Here is a 22,740-nt window from a genome sequence, read left to right on the forward strand (position 1 = left end):
CATGGGGAATAGCGGCTCCGCAGGAGACAGGGCACAAAAAAGTAAAGCTTTTCTAGGTCAGGTGGTGTGCACTGGCTCCTCCCCCTATGACCCTCCTCCAGACTCCAGTTAGATTTTGTGCCCGAACGAGAAGGGTGCAATCTAGGTGGCTCTCCTAAAGAGCTGCTTAGAGAAAGTTTAGTTTAGGTTTTTTTTTTCTTTACAGTGAGTCCTGCTGGCAACAGGATCACTGCAACGTGGGACTTAGGGGGAAAGTAGTAAACTCACCTGCATGCAGAGTGGATTTGCTGCTTGGCTACTGGACACCATTAGCTCCAGAGGGATCGAACACAGGCCCAGCCGTGGAGTCCGGTCCCGGAGCCGCGCCGCCGACCCCCTTGCAGATGCTGAAGCGTGAAGAGGTCCGGAAACCGGCGGCTGAAGACTCCTCAGTCTTCATAAGGTAGCGCACAGCACTGCAGCTGTGCGCCATTTTCCTCTCAGCACACTTCACTGGGCAGTCACTGAGGGTGCAGAGCGCTGGGGGGGGGCGCTCTGAGAGGCAAATATAAACCTTATACAAGGCTAAAAATACCTCACATATAGCCCATAGGGGCTATATGGAGATATTTAACCCCTGCCTGACTGGAAAAATAGCGGGAGAAGAACCCGCCGAAAAAGGGGCGGGGCCTATCTCCTCAGCACACGGCGCCATTTTCTGTCACAGCTCCGCTGGTCAGAACGGCTCCCAGGTCTCTCCCCTGCACTGCACTACAGAAACAGGGTAAAACAGAGAGGGGGGGCACATTAATGGCTATATATTAAAGCAGCTATAAGGGAGCACTTAATATAAGGATATCCCTTGTATATATAGCGCTTTGTGGTGTGTGCTGGCAGACTCTCCCTCTGTCTCCCCAAAAGGGCTAGTGGGTCCTGTCTTCATTAGAGCATTCCCTGTGAGTTTGCGGTGTGTGTCGGTACGTGGTGTCGACATGTATGAGGACGATATTGGTGTGGAGGCGGAGCAATTGCCAAATATGCAGATGTCACCCCCCAGGGGGTCGACACCAGAATGGATGCCTTTATTTGTGGAATTACGTGATGGTTTATCTTCCCTTAAACAGTCAGTTGAGGACATGAGGCGGCCGGACAATCAATTAATGCCTGTCCAGGCGCCTCAAACACCGTCAGGGGCTGTAAAACGCCCTTTGCCTCAGTCGGTCGACACAGACCCAGACACGGGCACTGATTCCAGTGACGACGGTAGAAATTCAAACGTATTTTCCAGTAGGGCCACACGTTATATGATTTTGGCAATGAAGGAGACGTTACATTTAGCTGATACTACAGATACCGTAAAACAGGGTATTATGTATGGTGTGAAAAAACTACAAACAGTTTTTCCTGAATCAGAAGAATTAAATGACGTGTGTGATGAAGCGTGGGTTGCTCCTGATAAAAAGTTGATAATTTCAAAAAAGTTATTGGCATTATACCCTTTCCCGCCAGAGGTTAGGGCGCGCTGGGAAACACCCCCTAAGGTGGACAAGGCGCTCACACGCTTATCCAAACAAGTGGCGTTACCCTCTCCTGAGACGGCCGCACTTAAGGATCCATCAGATAGAAAGATGGAAGTTATTCAAAAGAATATATACACACATGCAGGTGTTATACTACGACCAGCTATAGCAACTGCCTGGATGTGCAGTGCTGGAGTAGTTTGGTCAGAATCCCTGATTGAAAATATTGATACCCTAGATAGGGACAATGTTTTACTGTCGTTAGAACAAATAAAGGATGCATTTATCTATATGCGTGATGCACAGAGGGATATTTGCACACTGGCATCTCGGGTGAGTGCTATGTCCATTTCAGCCAGAAGAGCCTTATGGACACGACAGTGGACAGCCGATGCGGATTCAAAACGTCACATGGAGGTTTTGCCGTATAAAGGGGAGGAGTTATTTGGAGTTGGTCTATCAGACTTGGTGGCCACGGCTACTGCCGGGAAATCCACTTTTTTACCTCAAGTCACTCCCCAACAGAGAAAGGCACCGACCTTTCAACCGCAGCCTTTTCGCTCCTACAAAAATAAGAGAGCAAAGGGCTTGTCGTACCTGCCACGAGGCAGAGGAAGAGGGAAGAGACACCAACAGGCAGCTCCTTCCCAGGAACAGAAGCCCTCCCCGGCTCCTGCAAAAACCTCAGCATGACGCTGGGGCCTCTCAAGCGGACTCGGGGACAGTGGGGGGCCGTCTCAAAGATTACAGCGCGCAGTGGGCTCACTCGCAGGTAGACCCCTGGATCCTGCAGATAATATCTCAGGGGTACAGGTTGGAATTAGAGACGGATCCTCCTCATCGTTTCCTGAAGTCTGCCTTACCAACCGTCTCTTCCGAAAGGGAGAGGGTGTTGGAAGCCATTCACAAGCTGTACGCTCAGCAGGTGATAGTCAAAGTACCCCTATTACAACAAGGAAAGGGGTATTATTCCACTCTATTTGTGGTACCGAAGCCGGATGGCTCGGTAAGGCCTATTCTAAATCTGAAGTCCTTGAACCTCTACATAAAAAAGTTCAAGTTCAAGATGGAGTCACTCAGAGCAGTGATAGCGAACCTGGAAGAAGGGGACTTTATGGTATCCTTGGACATCAAGGATGCGTATCTACACGTTCCGATTTACCCCGCACACCAGGGGTACCTCAGGTTCATTGTTCAAAACTGTCACTATCAGTTTCAGACGCTGCCGTTCGGATTGTCCACGGCGCCTCGGGTCTTTACCAAGGTAATGGCCGAGATGATGATTCTTCTTCGAAGAAAAGGCGTATTAGTTATCCCATACTTGGACGATCTCCTAATAAGGGCAAGGTCCAGAGAACAGCTGGAGACAGCTTTAGCACTATCTCAAGAGGTGCTAAGACAACACGGGTGGATTCTGAATATTCCAAAATCCCATTTAATCCCGACAACTCGTCTGCTGTTCCTAGGAATGATTCTGGACACGGTTCAGAAAAAGGTTTTCCTTCCAGAGGAAAAAGCCAAGGAGTTATCCGATCTGGTCAGGAACCTCCTAAAACCAGGAAAAGTGTCAGTACATCAATGCACAAGAGTCCTGGGAAAAATGGTGGCTTCTTACGAAGCAATTCCATTCGGCAGATTCCATGCAAGAATATTCCAAAGGGATCTGTTGGACAAATGGTCAGGGTCGCATCTGCAGATGCACCTGCGAATAACCCTGTCACCAAAGACAAGGGTGTCACTTCTGTGGTGGTTGCAGAAGGCTCACCTATTAGAAGGCCGCAGATTCGGCATCCAGGATTGGATCCTGGTGACCACGGACGCCAGCCTGAGAGGCTGGGGAGCAGTCACACAAGGAAGAAACTTCCAGGGAGTATGGACGAGTCTGGAAAAGTCTCTTCACATAAACATTCTGGAACTAAGAGCAATCTACAATGCTCTAAGCCAGGCGGAACTTCTCCTGCAAGGAAAGCCGGTGTTGATTCAGTCGGACAACATCACGGCGGTCGCCCATGTAAACAGGCAGGGCGGCACAAGAAGCAGGAGTGCAATGGCAGAAGCTGCCAAGATTCTTCGCTGGGCGGAGAATCACGTGATAGCACTGTCAGCAGTGTTCATCCCGGGCGTGGACAACTGGGAAGCAGACTTCCTCAGCAGACACGATCTTCATCCGGGAGAGTGGGGTCTACATCCAGAAGTCTTCAACATGTTAATAGACCGTTGGGAAAGACCAATTGTAGACATGATGGCGTCTCGCCTCAACAAGAAACTGGACAAATATTGCGCCAGGTCAAGAGATCCACAGGCAATAGCTGTGGACGCACTGGTAACTCCTTGGGTGTACCAGTCAGTGTATGTGTTTCCTCCTCTGCCGCTCATACCAAAGGTATTGAAGATCATACGGCAAAGAAGAGTAAGAACAATACTAGTGGTTCCGGATTGGCCGAGAAGGACTTGGTATCCGGAACTTCAAGAGATGCTCACGGACGAACCGTGGCCTCTACCTCTGAGAAGGGACCTGCTACAGCAGGGTCCCTGTCTTTTTCAAGACTTACCGCGGCTGCGTTTGACGGCATGGCGGTTGAACGCCAGATCCTAAAAGGGAAAGGCATTCCAGAAGAAGTCATTCCTACCTTGATTAAGGCACGGAAGGAAGTCACCGTGAAACATTATCACCGCATTTGGCGAAAATATGTAGCGTGGTGCGAGGATCGGAGGGTTCCGACGGAGGAATTCCAACTGGGTCGTTTCCTACATTTCCTGCAATCAGGATTATCTATGGGTCTCAAATTGGGATCCATTAAGGTTCAAATTTCGGCCCTGTCAATATTCTTCCAAAAAGAATTGGCCTCTGTCCCTGAGGTCCAGACTTTTGTCAAGGGAGTACTGCATATACAGCCTCCTGTGGTGCCTCCGGTGGCACCGTGGGATCTAAATGTAGTTTTAGATTTCCTCAAATCCCATTGGTTTGAACCATTGAAAAAGGTGGATTTGAAATATCTCACATTGAAAGTGACTATGTTACTAGCCCTGGCCTCTGCCAGGAGAGTATCTGAATTGGCGGCTTTATCTTATAAAAGTCCTTATCTAATCTTCCATTCGGATAGGGCAGAACTGCGGACTCGTCCGCATTTTCTCCCTAAAGTGGTATCAGCATTTCATCTGAACCAACCTATTGTGGTGCCTGCGGCCACTAGCGACTTGGAGGACTCCAAGTTGTTGGACGTTGTCAGAGCCTTAAAAATATACATTGCAAGGACGGCTGGAGTCAGAAAATCTGACTCGCTGTTTATATTGTATGCACCCAACAAGTTGGGCGCACCTGCTTCTAAGCAGTCGATTGCTCGTTGGATTTGTAACACAATTCAACTTGCACATTCTGTGGCAGGCCTGCCACAGCCTAAAACTGTAAAAGCCCACTCCACAAGGAAGGTGGGCTCATCTTGGGCGGCTGCCCGAGGGGTCTCGGCATTACAACTCTGCCGAGCAGCTACGTGGTCGGGGGAGAACACGTTTGTAAAATTTTACAAATTTGATACCCTGGCAAAGGAGGACCTGGAGTTCTCTCATTCGGTGCTGCAGAGTCATCCGCACTCTCCCGCCCGTTTGGGAGCTTTGGTATAATCCCCATGGTCCTTTCAGGAACCCCAGCATCCACTTAGGACGATAGAGAAAATAAGAATTTACTTACCGATAATTCTATTTCTCGGAGTCCGTAGTGGATGCTGGGCGCCCATCCCAAGTGCGGATTATCTGCAATACTTGTACATAGTTATTGTTAACTAATTCGGGTTATTGTTAAGGAGCCATCTTTAAGAGGCCCTTTCTGTTGTCATACTGTTAACTGGGTTTAGATCACAAGTTGTACGGTGTGATTGGTGTGGCTGGTATGAGTCTTACCCGGGATTCAAAATGCCTCCCTTATTGTGTATGCTCGTCCGGGCACAGTACCTAACTGGAGTCTGGAGGAGGGTCATAGGGGGAGGAGCCAGTGCACACCACCTGACCTAGAAAAGCTTTACTTTTTTGTGCCCTGTCTCCTGCGGAGCCGCTATTCCCCATGGTCCTTTCAGGAACCCCAGCATCCACTACGGACTCCGAGAAATAGAATTATCGGTAAGTAAATTCTTATTTTATAGCGCTTGGGTGTGTGCTGGCAAACTCTCCCTCTGTCTCCCCAAAGGGCTAGTGGGGTCCTGTCTTCTATCAGAGCATTCCCTGTGTGTCTGCTGTGTGTCGGTACGTGTGTGTCGACATGTATGAGGACGATGTTGGCGTGGAGGCGGAGCAATTGCCTGTAATGGTGATGTCACCCCCTAGGGAGTCGACACCAGAATGGATGGCTTTGTTTATGGAATTACGGGATAGTGTCAGCACGCTACAAAAGTCGGTTGACGACATGAGACAGCCAGCAAACCAGTTAGTACCTGTCCAGGCGTCTCAGACACCGTCAGGGGCTGTAAAACGCCCTTTACCTCAGTCGGTCGACACAGACCCAGACACTGACACTGAATCCAGTGTCGACGGTGAAGAAACAAACGTATTTTCCAGTAGGGCCACACGTTATATGATCACGGCAATGAAGGAGGCTTTGCATATCTCTGATACTGCAAGTACCACAAAAAGGGGTATTATGTGGGGTGTGAAAAAACTACCGATAGTTTTTCCTGAATCAGAGGAACTGAATGAAGTGTGTGATGAAGCGTGGGTTACCCCAGATAGAAAACTGCTAATTTCAAAGAAGTTATTGGCATTATACCCTTTCCCGCCAGAGGTTAGGGCGCGCTGGGAAACACCTCCTAGGGTGGATAAGGCGCTCACACGCTTATCAAAGCAAGTGGCGTTACCGTCTCCTGATACGGCCGCCCTCAAGGATCCAGCTGATAGGAGGCTGGAGAATACATTAAAAAGTATATACACACATACGGGTGTTATACTGAGACCAGCAATCGCCTCAGCCTGGATGTGCAGTGCTGGCGTGGCTTGGTCGGAGTCACTGTCTGAAAATATTGATACCCTGGATAGGGACAGTATTTTACTGACTATAGAGCAGTTAAAGGATGCATTTCTTTATATGCGAGATGCACAGAGAGATATTTGCACTCTGGCATCAAGAGTAAGTGCGATGTCCATATCTGCCAGAAGAAGTTTATGGACGCGCCAGTGGTCAGGTGATGCGGATTCCAAACGATATATGGAAGTATTGCCGTATAAGGGGGAGGAATTATTTGGGGTCGGTCTATCGGATCTGGTGGCCACGGCAACGGCCGGAAAATCCACCTTTTTACCCCAGGTCACCTCCCCAGCAGAAAAAGCCGCAGGCTTTTCAGCCGCAGTCCTTTCGTTCCTATAAGAACAAACGAGCAAAAGGACATTCATATTTGCCCCGAGGCAAAGGAAAGGGTAAGAGACTGCAACAAGCAGCTCCTTCCCAAGAGCAGAAGCCCTCCCCGGCTTCTACAAAGGCGTCAGCATGACGCTGGGACCTTACAAGCAGACTCAGGGGCGGTGGGGGGTCGCCTCAAACATTTCAGCGCACAGTGGGCTCACTCGCAGGTGGACCCCTGGATCCTGCAGGTAGTATCTCAGGGTTACAGGTTGGAATTCGAGAAGTCCCCTCCTCGCCGTTTCCTAAAGTCTGCTTTGCCAACGTCTCCCTCCGACAGGGCGACGGTATTGGAGGCCATTCACAAGCTGTATTCTCAGCAGGTGATAGTCAAGGTACCCCTCCTACAACAGGGACAGGGGTATTACTCCACGCTATTTGTGGTACCGAAGCCGGACGGCTCGGTAAGAGCGATTCTAAATCTAAAATCTCTGAACCTGTACATACAAAAATTCAAGTTCAAGATGGAGTCACTCAGAGCAGTGATAGCGAATCTGGAAGAAGGGGATTTTATGGTGTCCTTGGACATCAAGGATGCTTACCTTCATGTTCCAATTTGTCCTTCACACCAAGGGTACCTCAGGTTCGTGGTCCAAAACTGTCATTATCAGTTTCAGACGCTGCCGTTTGGATTGTCCACGGCACCCCGGGTCTTTACCAAGGTAATGGCCGAAATGATGATCCTTCTTCGAAGAGAAGGCGTCTTAATTATCCCTTACTTGGACGATCTCCTGATAAGGGCAAGATCCAGAGAACAGCTGGAGGTCGGAGTAGCACTAACCCAAGTAGTGCTCCAACAACACGGGTGGATTCTGAATTTTCCAAAATCCCAACTGATCCCGACGACACGTCTGTTGTTCCTAGGGATGATTCTGGACACTGTTCAGAAAAAGGTATTTCTTCCGGAGGAGAAAGCCAGGGAGTTATCCGATCTAGTCAGGAACCTCCTAAAACCAGGAAAAGTATCTGTGAATCAATGCACAAGAGTCCTGGGAAAAATGGTAGCTTCTTACGAAGCGATTCCATTCGGCAGATTCCATGCATGAACTTTTCAGTGGGATCTGCTGGACAAATGGTCCGGATCGCATCTGCAGATGCATCAGCGGATAAAATTGTCCACAAGGACAAGAGTGTCTCTGCTATGGTGGTTGCAGAGTGCTCATCTGTTAGAGGGCCGCAGATTCGGCATACAGAACTGGGTCCTAGTGACCACGGATGCCAGCCTGAGAGGCTGGGGAGCGGTCACACAGGGAAGAAACTTCCAGGGCGTGTGGACAAGCCTGGAGACGTCTCTTCACATAAATATACTGGAGCTAAGAGCAATCTACAATGCTCTAAGCCTGGCAAAACCTCTGCTTCAGGGTCAGCCGGTGTTGATTCAGTCGGACAACATCACGGCAGTCACCCACGTAAACAGAGCAGACTTCCTCAGCAGACACGATCTGCACCCGGGAGAGTGGGGACTTCATCCAGAAGTCTTCCACATGATTGTGGTCCATTGGGAAAGACCAATGGTGGACATGATGGCGTCCCGCCTCAACAAAAAACTGGACAGGTATTGCGCCAGGTCAAGAGACCCTCAGGCAATAGCTGTAGACGCTCTGGTAACACCATGGGTGTACCAGTCGGTGTATGTGTTTCCTCCTCTGCCTCTCATACCAAAAGTACTGAGAATTATACGGCAAAGGGGAGTAAGAACGATACTCGTGGCTCCGGATTGGCCAAGAAGAACTTGGTACCCGGAACTTCAGGAGATGCTCACGGAAGATCCGTGGCCTCTACCTCTAAGACGGGACCTGCTTCAGCAGGGACCGTGTCTATTCCAAGACTTACCGCGGCTGCGTTTGACGGCATGGCGGTTGAACGCCGAATCCTAAGGGAAAAAGGCATTCCGGAAGAGGTCATCCCTACCCTGGTAAAAGCCAGGAAGGAGGTGACTGCACAACATTATCACAGCATTTGGAGAAAATATGTTGCGTGGTGTGAGGCCAGGAAGGCCCCGACGGAGGAATTTCAACTGGGTCGATCCCTACATTTCCTGCAAACAGGATTGTCTATGGGCCTCAAATTAGGGTCCATTAAGGTTCAAATTTCGGCCCTGTCGATTTTCTTCCAGAAAGAATTGGCTTCAGTTCCTGAAGTCCAGACTTTTGTAAAAGGAGTACTACATATACAGCCCCCGGTTGTGCCCCCAGTGGCACCGTGGGATCTTAATGTAGTTTTGGATTTTCTCAAATCCCATTGGTTTGAGCCACTCAAATCGGTGGATTTGAAATATCTTACATGGAAAGTAACCATGCTACTGGCCCTGGCTTCAGCCAGGAGAGTGTCAGAATTGGCGGCTTTATCGTATAAAAGCCCATATCTGATTTTCCATTCGGACAGGGCAGAACTGCGGACGCGTCCTCACTTTCTGCCTAAGGTGGTTTCAGCGTTTCACCTGAACTAGCCTATTGTGGTGCCTGCGGCTACTAGCGATTGGGAGGATTCCAAGTTGCTGGACGTTGTCAGAGCATTGAAAATATATATTTCAAGGACGGCTGGAGTCAGAAAATCTGACTCGCTGTTTATACTGTATGCACCCAACAAGCTGGGTGCTCCTGCTTCTAAGCAGACGATTGCTCGTTGGATTTGTAGCACAATTCAACTTGCACATTCTGTGGCAGGCCTGCCACAGCCTAAATCTGTCAAGGCCCATTCCACAAGGAAGGTGGGCTCATCTTGGGCGGCTGCCCGAGGGGTCTCGGCATTACAACTCTGCCGAGCAGCTACGTGGTCAGGGGAGAACACGTTTGTAAAATTCTACAAATTTGATACCCTGGCTAAGGAGGACCTGGAGTTCTCTCATTCGGTGCTGCAGAGTCATCCGCACTCTCCCGCCCGTTTGGGAGCTTTGGTATAATCCCCATGGTCCTGACGGAGTCCCAGCATCCACTAGGACGTCAGAGAAAATAAGATTTTACTTACCGATAAATCTATTTCTCGTAGTCCGTAGTGGATGCTGGGCGCCCATCCCAAGTGCGGATTGTCTGCATTACTTGTACATAGTTATTGTTACAAAAAAATCGGGTTGTTATTGTTGTGAGCCGTCTGTTCAGAGGCTCCTACGTTTGTCATACTGTTAACTGGGTTCAGATCACAAGTTGTACGGTGTGATTGGTGTGGCTGGTATGAGTCTTACCCGGGATTCAAAATCCTTCCTTATTATGCACGCTCGTCCGGGCACAGTATCCTAACTGAGGCTTGGAGGAGGGTCATAGGGGGAGGAGCCAGTACACACCACCTAGTGGTCAAACTTTTAAATTTTGTGCCCTGTCTCCTGCGGAGCCGCTATTCCCCATGGTCCTGACGGAGTCCCAGCATCCACTACGGACTACGAGAAATAGATTTATCGGTAAGTAAAATCTTATTTTAATAATCTTCAACTGCACCACATCCAACAGTCTTCTGCCACCTGATACTTATTCCAGTGTCATCTGCTGATGTAACTATGTTTATTTACCCTGTACTTGTCCTATACTGTCATCAACTGCAAGTTGCTGTTTTCCTGTTTTGATTATTTGTTTACGTACTCTGTAATTGGGCGCTGCGGAACCCTTGTGGCGCCATATAAATAAAGGATAATAATAAATAATAATAATATATGCGTTCATAATGAGTCTAGATGCCTGTTTCACTTATAGGTGTTATTAATGGTTGCGCTATGTCGTGACGGTATCCAGCCAGTTTCTGCTGCGACACGTAGGAGTGTTGTCTGCAGCTGATACTTGTACCCCAGAGAGACAGTCTGAGGAGTGTCAGCCAATGCACGTTGTGTATTATTGGATTTTAATTCCTTATCTTGTCTGTAATAAGGCATTTGGGACCCCTGCAGCGACGAGTATGGATCATTGTGACTGTTTCCGTTGTTGTTTATTTTGTTTTAGGTTCTGATTATTTATCCCTCTTAGATGCAAAGAGAACAAAGAATGAGGAAGAGGATAATTCAGGGGCGCTGGATGACGATGTAAAGGAGGGCAAGTCAGCGGAGGTCACAGGTGGTGATGATGATGAAGAAGAAGAAGAATCCAGTTTACCAATGGGACTGACAGGTACAGTGGTGCTGAAACAAACCGAGGATCACACAGGGTTTAGTAGCGCTTTACTACCCTGGTTACTTAATGTGATACATAACACTGCATTTTGGCCCCTCTTCCGCGATTTGTGCACTGATGTTCTCTCTATTTAGGAGCGTTTGAGGACACCGCTTTCTCCTCCCTCTCTGACCTCGTCAATGAGAACACGCTGAGAGCCATTTCTGAAATGGGCTTCACACACATGACTGAGATCCAGCATAAATCCGTCCGACCCCTCCTGGAGGGAAGGTGAGGCTGTTACATGTGACCGCTCCCCAGTACTGTACTGTGAGGCTGGACGGAAGTCTCTAAAGCTTTGTACACGCTCATGATGATTGGTTCATACCTGTCCTGGTTTCCACATGATTCAGTCTTTGTTACAGATCCCTCCTTGTGTGTTCCCCAGTTGCTCACAATACACATGACCGTGCTCTGCGCTCCACATGGGTGACTTTTGCTTTCGTTAGCCTGGAATCTTTTGCCGTGTGGGGCAACAGTAATGCTATAGCTTTGTTACTTCCACCCCTTTCATTCTTCAGCTCAGATGCCCCATGTTCTAATACTGTCTTGGCCTGGATAGGAGTCATAGTATTTCCTATTCCTCTAGGGATGTCCTGGCAGCTGCACGTACTGGTAGCGGTAAGACTCTGGCTTTCCTCATCCCAGCCATAGAACTGATCTACAAGCTGAAGTTTATGCCACGCAACGGTAAGAGACCTTTATTTCCTGTGATTGGCTTAGGTCAGTGATGGCTAACCTTGACACTTCAGCTGTTTTTGAACTACACATCCCAGCATGCCCTGCATCAGTTTTGCTATTTGGCCAGGCTAAAACTGATGCAGGGCATGCTGGGATGTGTAGTTCAACAACAGCTGGAGTGTCAAGGTTCGCCATCACTGGCTTAGGTGGAAATGGTGATCTCCGAGCTTTATGGTTATGTTTACTGTAAGGATTTTATGGGGCATATTCAGTGCTGGCAGATTGCCTCGAGCTTTAACACCTGGAGCTATTCAGATTTAAGCACTTTCTCCCACGGTAAGCCCATGGCCAATGTGCATTAACCCATGAATTTTAGGTTAATTTCCTGTAGCTGTAGGTTACTGCACTCACAGTAAGGGCGAAAAGCCCTAATTACTGTTGATTTCTGTTAGATGCTCAGGAGGGTGCTAGCAGAAATCCACAGTAAATGGAGCCTACGGGCTGCAGTTCTAAAGCCCCAAGCACTGCTACAAGCCCGCAGTAAGCCAAACTGCTAATCACTTCGGCTCCTGTGTGATTTGTGCCGGATGTAGTGAGGATCCCGCCGGTCAGAATCCTGACACAATGCCTACAGTAGGTATTTGGGCTGGTTAGGCACTAGGAGGAGGGTTAGGCTGCGGGACCAGTGTTTTCAGGATTAGGCTTAGTAGTGTTCACGCTAGGATTTGGGCAGGGCGCCGGACTGTGGGGGGGCACAAGCATGTGCGCGCGCGGCGAAAAAGGGGCATGGCCACGCAAAATAGGTGGCGTGATCATTTTACGTAATAAAAGTGGGCGGTTCAGTCCATGGACAATAAAAGGGCGTGGGCGGCGTCACTGTTGGGGGCGTGCCCAGCACCTACGGAGGTGCTGGGCTTCCCCCCCAAGCTATCTCTCAACGTGAATGGATGCCGCGCGCATGCGCACGGCATCTTTACACGCTGGGAGGGCAGGAAGCGGGCGGCTGTTCTAGCAGGGCGCCACAGAAAGGGCAGGGTGGATTTTGCCCTTAAAAAATCGGGCAGGGCACGGCGCCCTGCTATAACAGCCTTCTGGATCCCGACCGCTGGTATTTCGTGGCCAACCCTTTTTGTGCAATGTGAGGGATCTTTTATGCTGCTTATATATGTCGCAATTTCACCCCACTGTGGTGCCGTGAGTCTGTGACTTGCACACTCACAGAAGTGCAGTCTCCATTTGGGAAACCTGTACAATAAACATAAACTGTACCGGGTAACTCTACGTTATTTATATAGCATATGCTGATTTCTTTCCATATGTTTCCAAGTGTAGGGCAACTAGGTGGCGTTTCATCTGTGCCCACTCCCATTTAGTGCTTCTTTCTCCCCCCCTCCCCAGGGACGGGCGTCCTGATCCTGTCCCCCACACGGGAGCTGGCCATGCAGACGTATGGTGTGCTGAAAGAGCTGATGACGCATCACGTCCACACCTATGGTTTGATAATGGGGGGCAGCAACCGATCCGCAGAGGCTCAGAAACTTGCCAATGGTGTTAACATTGTTGTGGCCACACCAGGGAGACTCCTGGATCACATGCAGGTAGGTTCATGCACTGTATGGAGATATGCAGGTAGGTTCATGCACTGTATGGAGATACGCAGGCTGGGCTTTTTATAGACTTTCACAGTCTGAGATGCTGTGACGTAGAGAATAATTAGCTGCACTGGCGGTGTGAAGTGTGGCGACACTGGGGGAGGATGGGAGCTGCAGCGTGGTGACGCTGGAGGGAGATGGGAGCCGCGGCTGGGGGAGGATGGGGAGCAGCGGCGTGACGACGCTGGGGGAGGATGGGAGCCGCGGCGTGGCGACGCTGGGGGAGGATGGGAGCCGCGGCGTGGCGACGCTGGGGGAGGATGGGAGCCGCGGCGTGGCGACGCTGGGGGAGGATGGGAGCCGCGGCGTGGCGACGCTGGGGGAGGGTGGGAGCCGCGGCAACGCTGGGGGAGGGTGGGAGCCGCGGCGTGGCGACGCTGGGGGAGGGTGGGAGCCGCGGCGAGGCGACGCCTGGGGAGGATGGGAGGACTGGCGTCACATCAAGAACCTCTTCCTCCTGTACTTGAAGCTATATACCTGTATGTAAAGATATGTCCCTACCACTGTATCTCTGCAGAACACCCCGGGCTTTATGTACAAGAACCTCCAGTGTCTGGTGATTGATGAGGCCGATCGCATCCTGGAAGTCGGCTTCGAACAAGAAATGAAGCAGATCATTAACCTGTTGCCAAGTAAGGAGCATATATAAGAAATGTTTAGATATATACATAGATCATATAGAAGATAGACAAGGATATGGATGCGCATACACATTGTATATATACAAGAATGACATGGACATATAGAAGGTGTATACGTAGTGCCCTGTAGAGTGTAAGCTGCGAGCAGGGCCCTCTTACACCTTTGTTATTACCCAGGCTAGTTTTATTCCCAATTGTAAAGTGCTATGGAATATGTTAGCGCTATTTAATGTAAGTTTTAATAAATAAGTATATAGGGGGACGTGAACCTATATATAGAAGATGTATACATAGAGCATGTGGACTTCTACATAGGACATATACAATGTTTTCATGGAGCATATATACTGCAGACGTAGCATATGGATTTATACGCAGAACATGTAGAATAAGTATACAGCTACACACACAGAGCATATAGAAGTATACGGATATATGGCTCAGTCTATATAGAGCTGGAGGAAGGAAAGGTTATATATTGATAATGCATCCATAAGAATATACTGCTATAAATTTGTTAGATTGTCTTGGATTACTGTGGCTCGGCCTACAGCCTAGTTCTATATGGTCACAGAGCTTCTCGTATCCATATAACTCTCAGACTGCAGCACATTATCACATGTATAATATATAGGGGATTATCTCTATACAGCCTAGTTCTATACGGTCACAGAGCTTCTCGTACCCATATAACTCTCAGACAGCAGCACATTATCACATGTATAATATATAGGGGATTATCTCTATACAGCCTAGTTCTATACGGTCACAGAGCTTCTCGTATCCATATAACTTGCAGACAGCAGCACATTATCACATGTATAATATATAGGGGATTATCTCTATACAGCCTTGTTCTATACGGTCACAGAGCTTCTCGTACGCATATAACTCTCAGACAGCAGCACATTATCACATGTATAATATATAGGGGATTATCTCTATACAGCCTTGTTCTATACGGTTACAGAGCTTCTCGTATCCATATAACTTGCAGACAGCAGCACATTATCACATGTATAATATATAGGGGATTATCTCTATACAGCCTTGTTCTATACGGTCACAGAGCTTCTCGTATCCATATAACTCTCAGACAGCAGCACATTATCACATGTATAATATATAGGGGATTATCTCTATACAGCCTTGTTCTATACGGTCACAGAGCTTCTCGTACGCATATAACTCTCAGACAGCAGTACATTATCACATGTATAATATATAGGGGATTATCTCTATACAGCCTAGTTCTATACGGTCACAGAGCTTCTCGTATCCATATAACTTGCAGACAGCAGCACATTATCACATGTATAATATATAGGGGATTATCTCTATACAGGCTTGTTCTATACGGTCACAGAGCTTCTCGTATCCATATAATTCACAGACAGCAGCACATTATCACATATAATATGTAGCGATATCTTTATACAGCTGTGTCGTATCTTTCTGCTGAATTCCAGGAATGATTGTGCTTCTCCCTTTCCTCTTAGAACGCAGACAGACCATGCTGTTCTCAGCCACACAGACCCGGAAGGTGGAGGATCTGGCCAGGATTTCACTTAAGAAGGAACCGCTTTATGTGGGTGTGGATGACCATAAGGACACGGCCACAGTGGAGGGTCTGGAGCAGGTGAGGAAACCCTGACAACTAACATGGTCTCACTGATTCAGATGTAATGTCACGCGCTTCCCGATGGTGAGTGCCGGAACCTCCTTCGTCCAGTCGTGTGCACGGCGCCTCTTCACCATTAGCCTTCTCCAGATTACAGCCTCCAGTCACGGCGATATGACATGTCTGTGGTTACTTAGGCCAGATGGGTGCAGTAGAGATGCTGTGTGTGTGAGCTGTAACCGCGTGGAGCAAGGTGCAATGGTCTGCAGTGAGAGGCAGTAGGGACAGGAGGATACTCTGGTCACTGGTAATCTGGTGTTCCGCTCAGCCTCCGGGTCCTCTCTCTGCTCAGCCGAGGGGAGAGTGATACTCGCAGATCTTCTCTTTACATGGTGCACACAGAGAGGGGTCACGTAGGACATTACAGTTGCTGATTGCACAATGCCGTATCTTTCCGTATCAGGGTTACGTGGTCTGTCCCTCCGAGAAGAGGTTCCTGCTACTCTTCACCTTCCTGAAGAAAAACCGGAAGAAGAAGATGATGGTTTTCTTCTCCTCCTGCATGTCCGTGAAATTCCATTATGAGCTTCTCAACTACATCGACCTATCGGTGATGGCGATTCATGTGAGTATTCTGTACCGATAGCCGGTTACTACGTGCAGGGAGAGACTGCTACATTGTAACCGGATCATTGCACAAAGCTACCAGAGGCTGGTAATGCTTTAGTTACCGGAAATTCTAATTTATTATATATAGGAGGGGGGAGTAGGGATGTAATGTAACTGGCATAAAGTGAAGCCTGGGTGACCGCGTACCATACGTGTAAAAGGCTGATCTGTATCCATCTAGAGGTTCCCACAGTTCCGGTAGGTGAGGATGATTTTTGTGTAGTGACATGTCTTTCAGACGCTGGCCATAGTGACATATTAGCATAGTGCGGTGACGGCGCATTCATGCTGAGAGTCTCCCGTTCCCCCACATCCCAATGTTCTGTACTGAGATCTGGTTACAGGGAGCTCTGTGTTCTGTACATGCAACCAGCGTGTGATGTGTGTGCTGTGACATGGCGCGTTACTCTGCTGGAAGTGGCCAGTCGAGGATGGGGGAGACTGTGGCCATATAGACAGGCATGTGGTCTAGAGCAATACACAGGTAGCCTGCGATGTTTAACAATACTCAATTGGTATAAAGGGGCCTAATGTGTGCACCACCACCAGCCTGAACCATTGCCACAAGGCAGTATGGATACATGGATTCATGTTTACTCCAGGTTCACCGTGACTTACGTTCTAAGATGCTCTTCTGGGTATGTCTTGTAACACGTGGTCATTTGTGTTACTGTAGCCTTACTGCCGGCTTGAATCAGTCTGGCCGTTCTCTTGTCACCTCTGTACATAGTTTGGTGCACAGAACAGACGATCACTGGAGGCTTTTGTTTTGCTCACTGTTCTCTGTAAACTCTAGATACTGTTGTGCATGAAAACCCCAGAAGATCACCAGTCTGGCATCAACCGTCATCCTATGGTCAAAGTCACTCAGATCAGATTTCTACCCAGTATTTGGCTTGAGCAATAACTGAGCCCCTTGACCATGTTACATTATTTTATGCATTGAGTTACTGCTACATAAATGCCTGATCAGATAATTGCATTAATGGGCAAGTGTACTAGTGTGCCTAAGAAATTGTCCATGGAGTGTATATCTCTTTAATATATATTTAATTTTATAATAAGTAAACATACCTGAAGAGACCTTGCATCATATGTGACTACAGTAATCTACAATGCCAAATTATATGTTTACCACTTTATGTGGAATTCCAGGAACCTCAGGCTTTGTACAGATGAAGCTTATACATTTATATATTTTGCTCCGAGTTCTCCGATTTGGGCTGACTCTGCTCCGAGTTCTCCGATTTGGGCTGACTCTGCTCCGAGTTCTCCGATTTGGGCTGACTCTGCTCCGAGTTCTCCGATTTGGGCTGACTCTGCTCCGAGTTCTCCGATTTGGGCTGACTCTGCTCCTGGACCTGTGTTAGCGCCGCTCACCTCTTGCATTTCATATCTATCTATAGGGGAAGCAGAAACAGACGAAACGCACCACAACTTTCTTCCAGTTCTGTAACGCTGACTCCGGGATCCTCCTGTGCACAGACGTAGCTGCCAGAGGACTGGACATCCCTGAGGTGGACTGGATTATTCAGTATGACCCCCCAGATGATCCCAAGGTGACTCACTAGCTCTGAGAATGTGACTTTGTGCATTAGAGTTCTTAATGGATCTGGTCTTGGAATAACCCCGTTCTCCCTGCTCTCAGGAATACATCCATCGGGTTGGCAGGACGGCCCGGGGGATTGATGGAAAGGGCCACGCGCTGCTGATTCTGAGGCCGGAGGAGCTGGGATTTCTGCGTTACCTAAAGCAGGCTAAGGTGGGCGCTCTTGGTGCATCTTGTATGTTCGGTGGACCCTTGCCTGTCTGGGTTTGCGTGGGCATGTTTACACACCTGTGCCGCAGAGTCACTGCTAACGGGGTCCGTTTCTGTTCCAGGTGCCTCTGAGTGAGTTTGAATTCTCCTGGAGTAAAATCTCAGACATCCAATCTCAGGTACATTTTCTACTTTGACTGTTTTGCTCTGTAAACGGAGATTTCATCCATCTGTAATCTGTAAAATATATTGTTACAAATAGCGGAAGACTGAAACTTGTTTTTTAAATCCAGTGTTTGGAAAGTCTGTGCTATAAGTAAGAACTCGGTCAGTCTTGTGTGTGAATCCGTCATGTTCGGTTACCAGTAAATATCTATTCACACAAGTGTAATATAACTAAATCATGCTTAAAACTGAGACATTAATGGAATAATCAGACCCCCCAGATGTGTTGGAAATCTAAGTCACTCCACGGAACATTATTTTAATAACCACCTATTTCTCTTATGTCCAAGAGGATGCTGGGGACTCCATAAGGACCATGGGGTATAGACGGGCTCCGCAGGAGACATGGGCACTCTAAATACTTTAGATGGGTGTGAACTGGCTCCTCCCTCTATGCCCCTCCTCCAGACCTCAGTTAGATCCTGTGCCCAGAGGAGACTGGATGCACTGCAGGAGAGCTCTACTGAGTTTCTCTGAAAATACTTTGTTAGGTTTTTTATTTTCAGGGAGCACTGCTGGCAACAGGCTCCCGGCATCGTGGGACTGGGGAGAGAAGCAGACCTACTTAACTGATAGGCTCTGCTTCTTAGGCTACTGGACACCATTAGCTCCAGAGGGTTGGAACACAGGTGTCGTCCTCGCTGTTCGTCCCGGAGCCGCGCCGCCGCCGTCCTCACAGAGCCGGAAGATAGAAGCCGGGTGAGTATAAGAAGAAAGAAGACTTCAGATCTTCACTGAGGTATCGCGCAGCGGTAACGCTGCGTGCCATTTCTCCCACACATACACACACACACACAGAAGGCACGGTACGGGTGCAGGGGGGGCGCCCTGGGCAGCAATATTGACCTCAAGGGACACTGGCTAATATATTAGATACTGCGGATGCAGTACATTGAAAAACCCCCGCCAGTATAAAGAATTTGAGCGGGACCGGAGCCCACGGGTGAGGGGGCGGAGCTTGATCCTCCAGCACTAACCAGCGCCATTTTTCTCTACAGCAAGCTGCAGAGAAGCTGGCTCCCCGGACTCTCCCCTGCTGAACGCAAGTACAGAGGGCAAAAAAAGAGGGGGGGGGGGGCACATTTAATTGGCGCAGTGAGTGTATTATTTATTCTATAAAAGAGCGCTGTACAGTCTGGGATTTTATTCTAGTGGCGCTGGGTGTGTGCTGGCATTCTCTCTCTCTGTCTCTCCAAAGGGCCTTATTGGGGGGCTGTCCCCATAATTGTATATCCCAGTGTGTGTGGGAGTGTCCGTACGTGTGTGTCGACATGTCTGAAGCGGAAGGCTCGTCTAAGGAGGAGGTAGAGCAGATGTTTGTGGTGTCTCCGTCGGCGACGCTGACACCTGATTGGTTGGATATGTTGAATGTTTTAAATGCAAATGTGTCTTTATTACATAAAAGATTGGACATAGCAGAGTCCAGAGAAAAAGCAGGGAGTCAATCCATGGCTTTGACTGTGTTACAAGGCCCTTCGGGCTCTCATAAACGTCCCCTGTCCCAGGTAGCAGACACTGATACCGACACGGATTCTGACTCCAGTGTCGACTACGATGATGCGAAGTTACACCCAAGGGTGGCCAAAAGTATTCATTATATGATTATTGCAATAAAAGATGTTTTGCATATCACAGATGACCCCTCTCTACCTGACACGAGGGTATGCATGTTTAAGGAAAAGAAACCTGAGGTAACCTTTCCCCCATCTCATGAGCTGAATGCTTTATTTGAAAAAGCTTGGGAAACTCCGGACAAGAAGCTTCAGATTCCCGAGAGAATTCTTATGGCGTATCCTTTCTCCGCACAGGACAGGTTTCAGTGGGAATCCTCGCCCAGGGTGGAAAAGGCTTTGACGTGCTTGTCCAAAAAGGTGGCGCTACCGTCTCCAGACACGGCAGCCCTCAAGGATCCTGCTGATCGCAGACAGGAGACTACCTTAAAATCAATTTATACACATACGGGGGCCTTGCTCAGACCGGCAGTAGCGTCGGCATGGGTATGTAGCGCAATAGCCGTATGCGCAGATAACTTGTCATCTGACATTGACACCCTAGATAAGGATAGCATTTTATTGACCTTGGGTCATATAAAAGAAGCAGCGTTATATATGAGAGACGCTGCAAGAGACGTTGGGCTAATGGGTTCAAGAGCCAATGCCATGGCAATTTCTGCTAGGCGAACCCTGTGGATCCGCCAATGGACGGGTGATGCTGATTCAAAGAGACATATGGAAACTTTGCCTTACAAGGGTGAGGTTTTATTTGGGGAGGGTCTAGAGCAGGGCTGGCCAAACCGGTCCTCGAGATCTACCAACAGTTCATGTTTTCCAGGCCTCCTGGATATCTGTAGAATTGTCAGTTAGGAATGAATGCAGCACGTCTTAATTAGCAATGACTACACCTGTGCACTAGCTAGGTGGCCTGGAAAATGTGAACTGTTGGTAGATCTCGAGGACCGGTTTGGCCAGCCCTGGTCTAGAGAACCTGGTTTCCACAGCTACCGCAGGTAAATCTTCTTTTTTGCCTTATGTTCCCCCACAGCAAAAGAAAACACCACAATATCAGATGCATTCCTTTCGGTCGCATAAGTCCAGAAGAGGAAGAGGGAAAAGAATTCCTGCTACGGCTAGTTCCCAGGAACAGAAGTCCTCCCAGGCTTCTACAAAATCCACCGCATGACGCTGGGGCTCCACTGCAGGAGTCCGTGCCGGTGGGGGCACGCCTTCCACTCTTCAGACAGGTCTGGGTTCTGTCAGATTTGGATCCTTGGGCGATAGAAATTGTATCCTAAGGCTACAAACTGGAATTCGAAGAAGTGCCTCCTCGCCGATTTTTCAAATCTGCTTTGCCAGCTTCTCCCCCAGAAAGGGAAATGGTTTTAGCTGCAATACAAAAGCTGTGTCGACAGCAGGTGATTATCAAGGTTCCCCTAATACAACAGGGGAAAGGGTAGTATTCAACCCTATTTGTGGTCCCGAAACTGGATGACTCGGTCAGACCCATTCTGAATCTAAAATCCCTAAACCTGTATCTAAAGAGGTTTAAATTCAAGATGGAATCTCTCCGGGTAGTGATCTCCAGCCTGGAAGGGGGGGATTTTATGGTGTCACTGGACGTGAAGGATGCCTACCTTCATGTCCCCATTTATCCTCCTCATCAGGCGTACCTGAGATTCGCTGTACAGGACTGTCATTACCAGTTTCAGGCGTTGCCGTTTGGGCTGTCCACTGCCCCGAGGATTTTCACCAAGGTAATGGCGGAAATGATGGTGCTCCTACGCAGGCAAGGAGTCACAATTATCCCATACTTTGACGATCTCCTGATAAAAGTGAGATCGAGAGATCAGTTGCTAAAAAGCGTGTCGCTCTCCCTGAGAGTGCTGCAGCAACACGGCTGGATCCTCAATCTGCCAAAGTCGCAGTTGATTCCAACGACTCGGCTATCATTTTTAGGCATGATTCTGGACAAGGAAAAGAGTTTTTCTCCCAACGGAAAAAGCCCAGGAACTCCAGAGCATGGTCAGAGACCTGTTAAAGCCAAAAAAGAGTGTCAGTTCATCAATGCACTCGAGTACTGGGAAAGATGGTGGCGGCCTACGAGGCCATCCCCTTCAGTAGGTTCCATGCGAGGACATTTCAGTGGGACCTTCTGGACAAGTGGTCGGGGTCCCATCTACAAATGCATCAGAAAATAACACTGTCCCCCTGGGCCAGGGTGTCTCTCCTATGGTGGCTGCAGAGTGCTCACCTTCTAGAGCACAGGTTCTCAAACTCGGTCCTCAGGACCCCACACAGTGCATGTTTTGGAGGTCTCCTCACAGAATCACAAGTGAAATAATTAGCTCCACCTGCGGACCTTTTAAAATGTCAGTGAGTAATTAATACTCCTGTGCACCTGCTGGGATACCTGCAAAACATGCACTGTATGGGGTCCTGAGGACCGAGTTTGAGAACCTATATTCTAGAGGGTCGCAGGTTCGGCATTCAGGACTGGGTTCTGGCAACCACAGACGCGAGCCTCCGAGGATGGGGAGCAGTCACACAAGGAAGAAATTTTCAGGGACTGTGGTCAAGCCAGGAGGCTTGTCTACACATCAACGTGCTGGAATTAAGGGCCATATACAACGGCCTTCGCCAAGCGGAGACTCTTCTTCGCGACCTACCTGTTCTGATTCAATCGGACAACGTCACAGCAGTGGCTCATGTAAACCGCCAAGGCGGGACAAGGAGCAGAGTGGCAATGGCGGAAGCCACCAGGATTCTTTGTTCTGCGGAAAATCACGTAAGCGCGCTGTCAGCGGTCTTCATTCCGGGAGTGGACAACTGGGAAGCAGACTTCCTCAGCAGACACGATCTCCATCCAGGAGAGTGGGGTCTGCATCAAGAAGTTTTTGCAGAGTCATTGGGGGCTTCCTCATATAGACATGATGGCGTCACGCCTCAACAAGAAACTTTGGCGGTATTGTTCCAGGTCAAGG

The 22,740-nt window shown here is 48.7% G+C and overlaps 1 protein-coding gene across 2 annotated transcripts in view; it reads left to right on the forward strand.

The window, feature by feature from the left end:
* DDX18 (DEAD-box helicase 18) overlaps positions 1-22,740 on the forward strand; it is a 29,286-nt gene that overhangs the window by 3,136 nt on the left and 3,410 nt on the right. The window contains exons 3-12 of one of the 2 annotated variants that reach the window (XM_063932918.1): positions 10,809-10,973; positions 11,111-11,246; positions 11,605-11,705; positions 13,095-13,294; positions 13,866-13,980; positions 15,489-15,628; positions 16,074-16,235; positions 17,686-17,838; positions 17,928-18,041; positions 18,161-18,217. In XM_063932918.1, coding sequence (XP_063788988.1) covers positions 10,809-10,973; positions 11,111-11,246; positions 11,605-11,705; positions 13,095-13,294; positions 13,866-13,980; positions 15,489-15,628; positions 16,074-16,235; positions 17,686-17,838; positions 17,928-18,041; positions 18,161-18,217 — 1,343 coding nt within the window. The remainder of the gene's footprint in view (positions 1-10,808; positions 10,974-11,110; positions 11,247-11,604; positions 11,706-13,094; positions 13,295-13,865; positions 13,981-15,488; positions 15,629-16,073; positions 16,236-17,685; positions 17,839-17,927; positions 18,042-18,160; positions 18,218-22,740) is intronic. The other variant, XM_063932919.1, reaches the window with a different exon arrangement.

The sequence above is a fragment of the Pseudophryne corroboree genome, chromosome 7, assembly GCF_028390025.1.
Source record: "Pseudophryne corroboree isolate aPseCor3 chromosome 7, aPseCor3.hap2, whole genome shotgun sequence".
Classification (NCBI taxonomy): Eukaryota; Metazoa; Chordata; class Amphibia; order Anura; family Myobatrachidae; genus Pseudophryne; species Pseudophryne corroboree.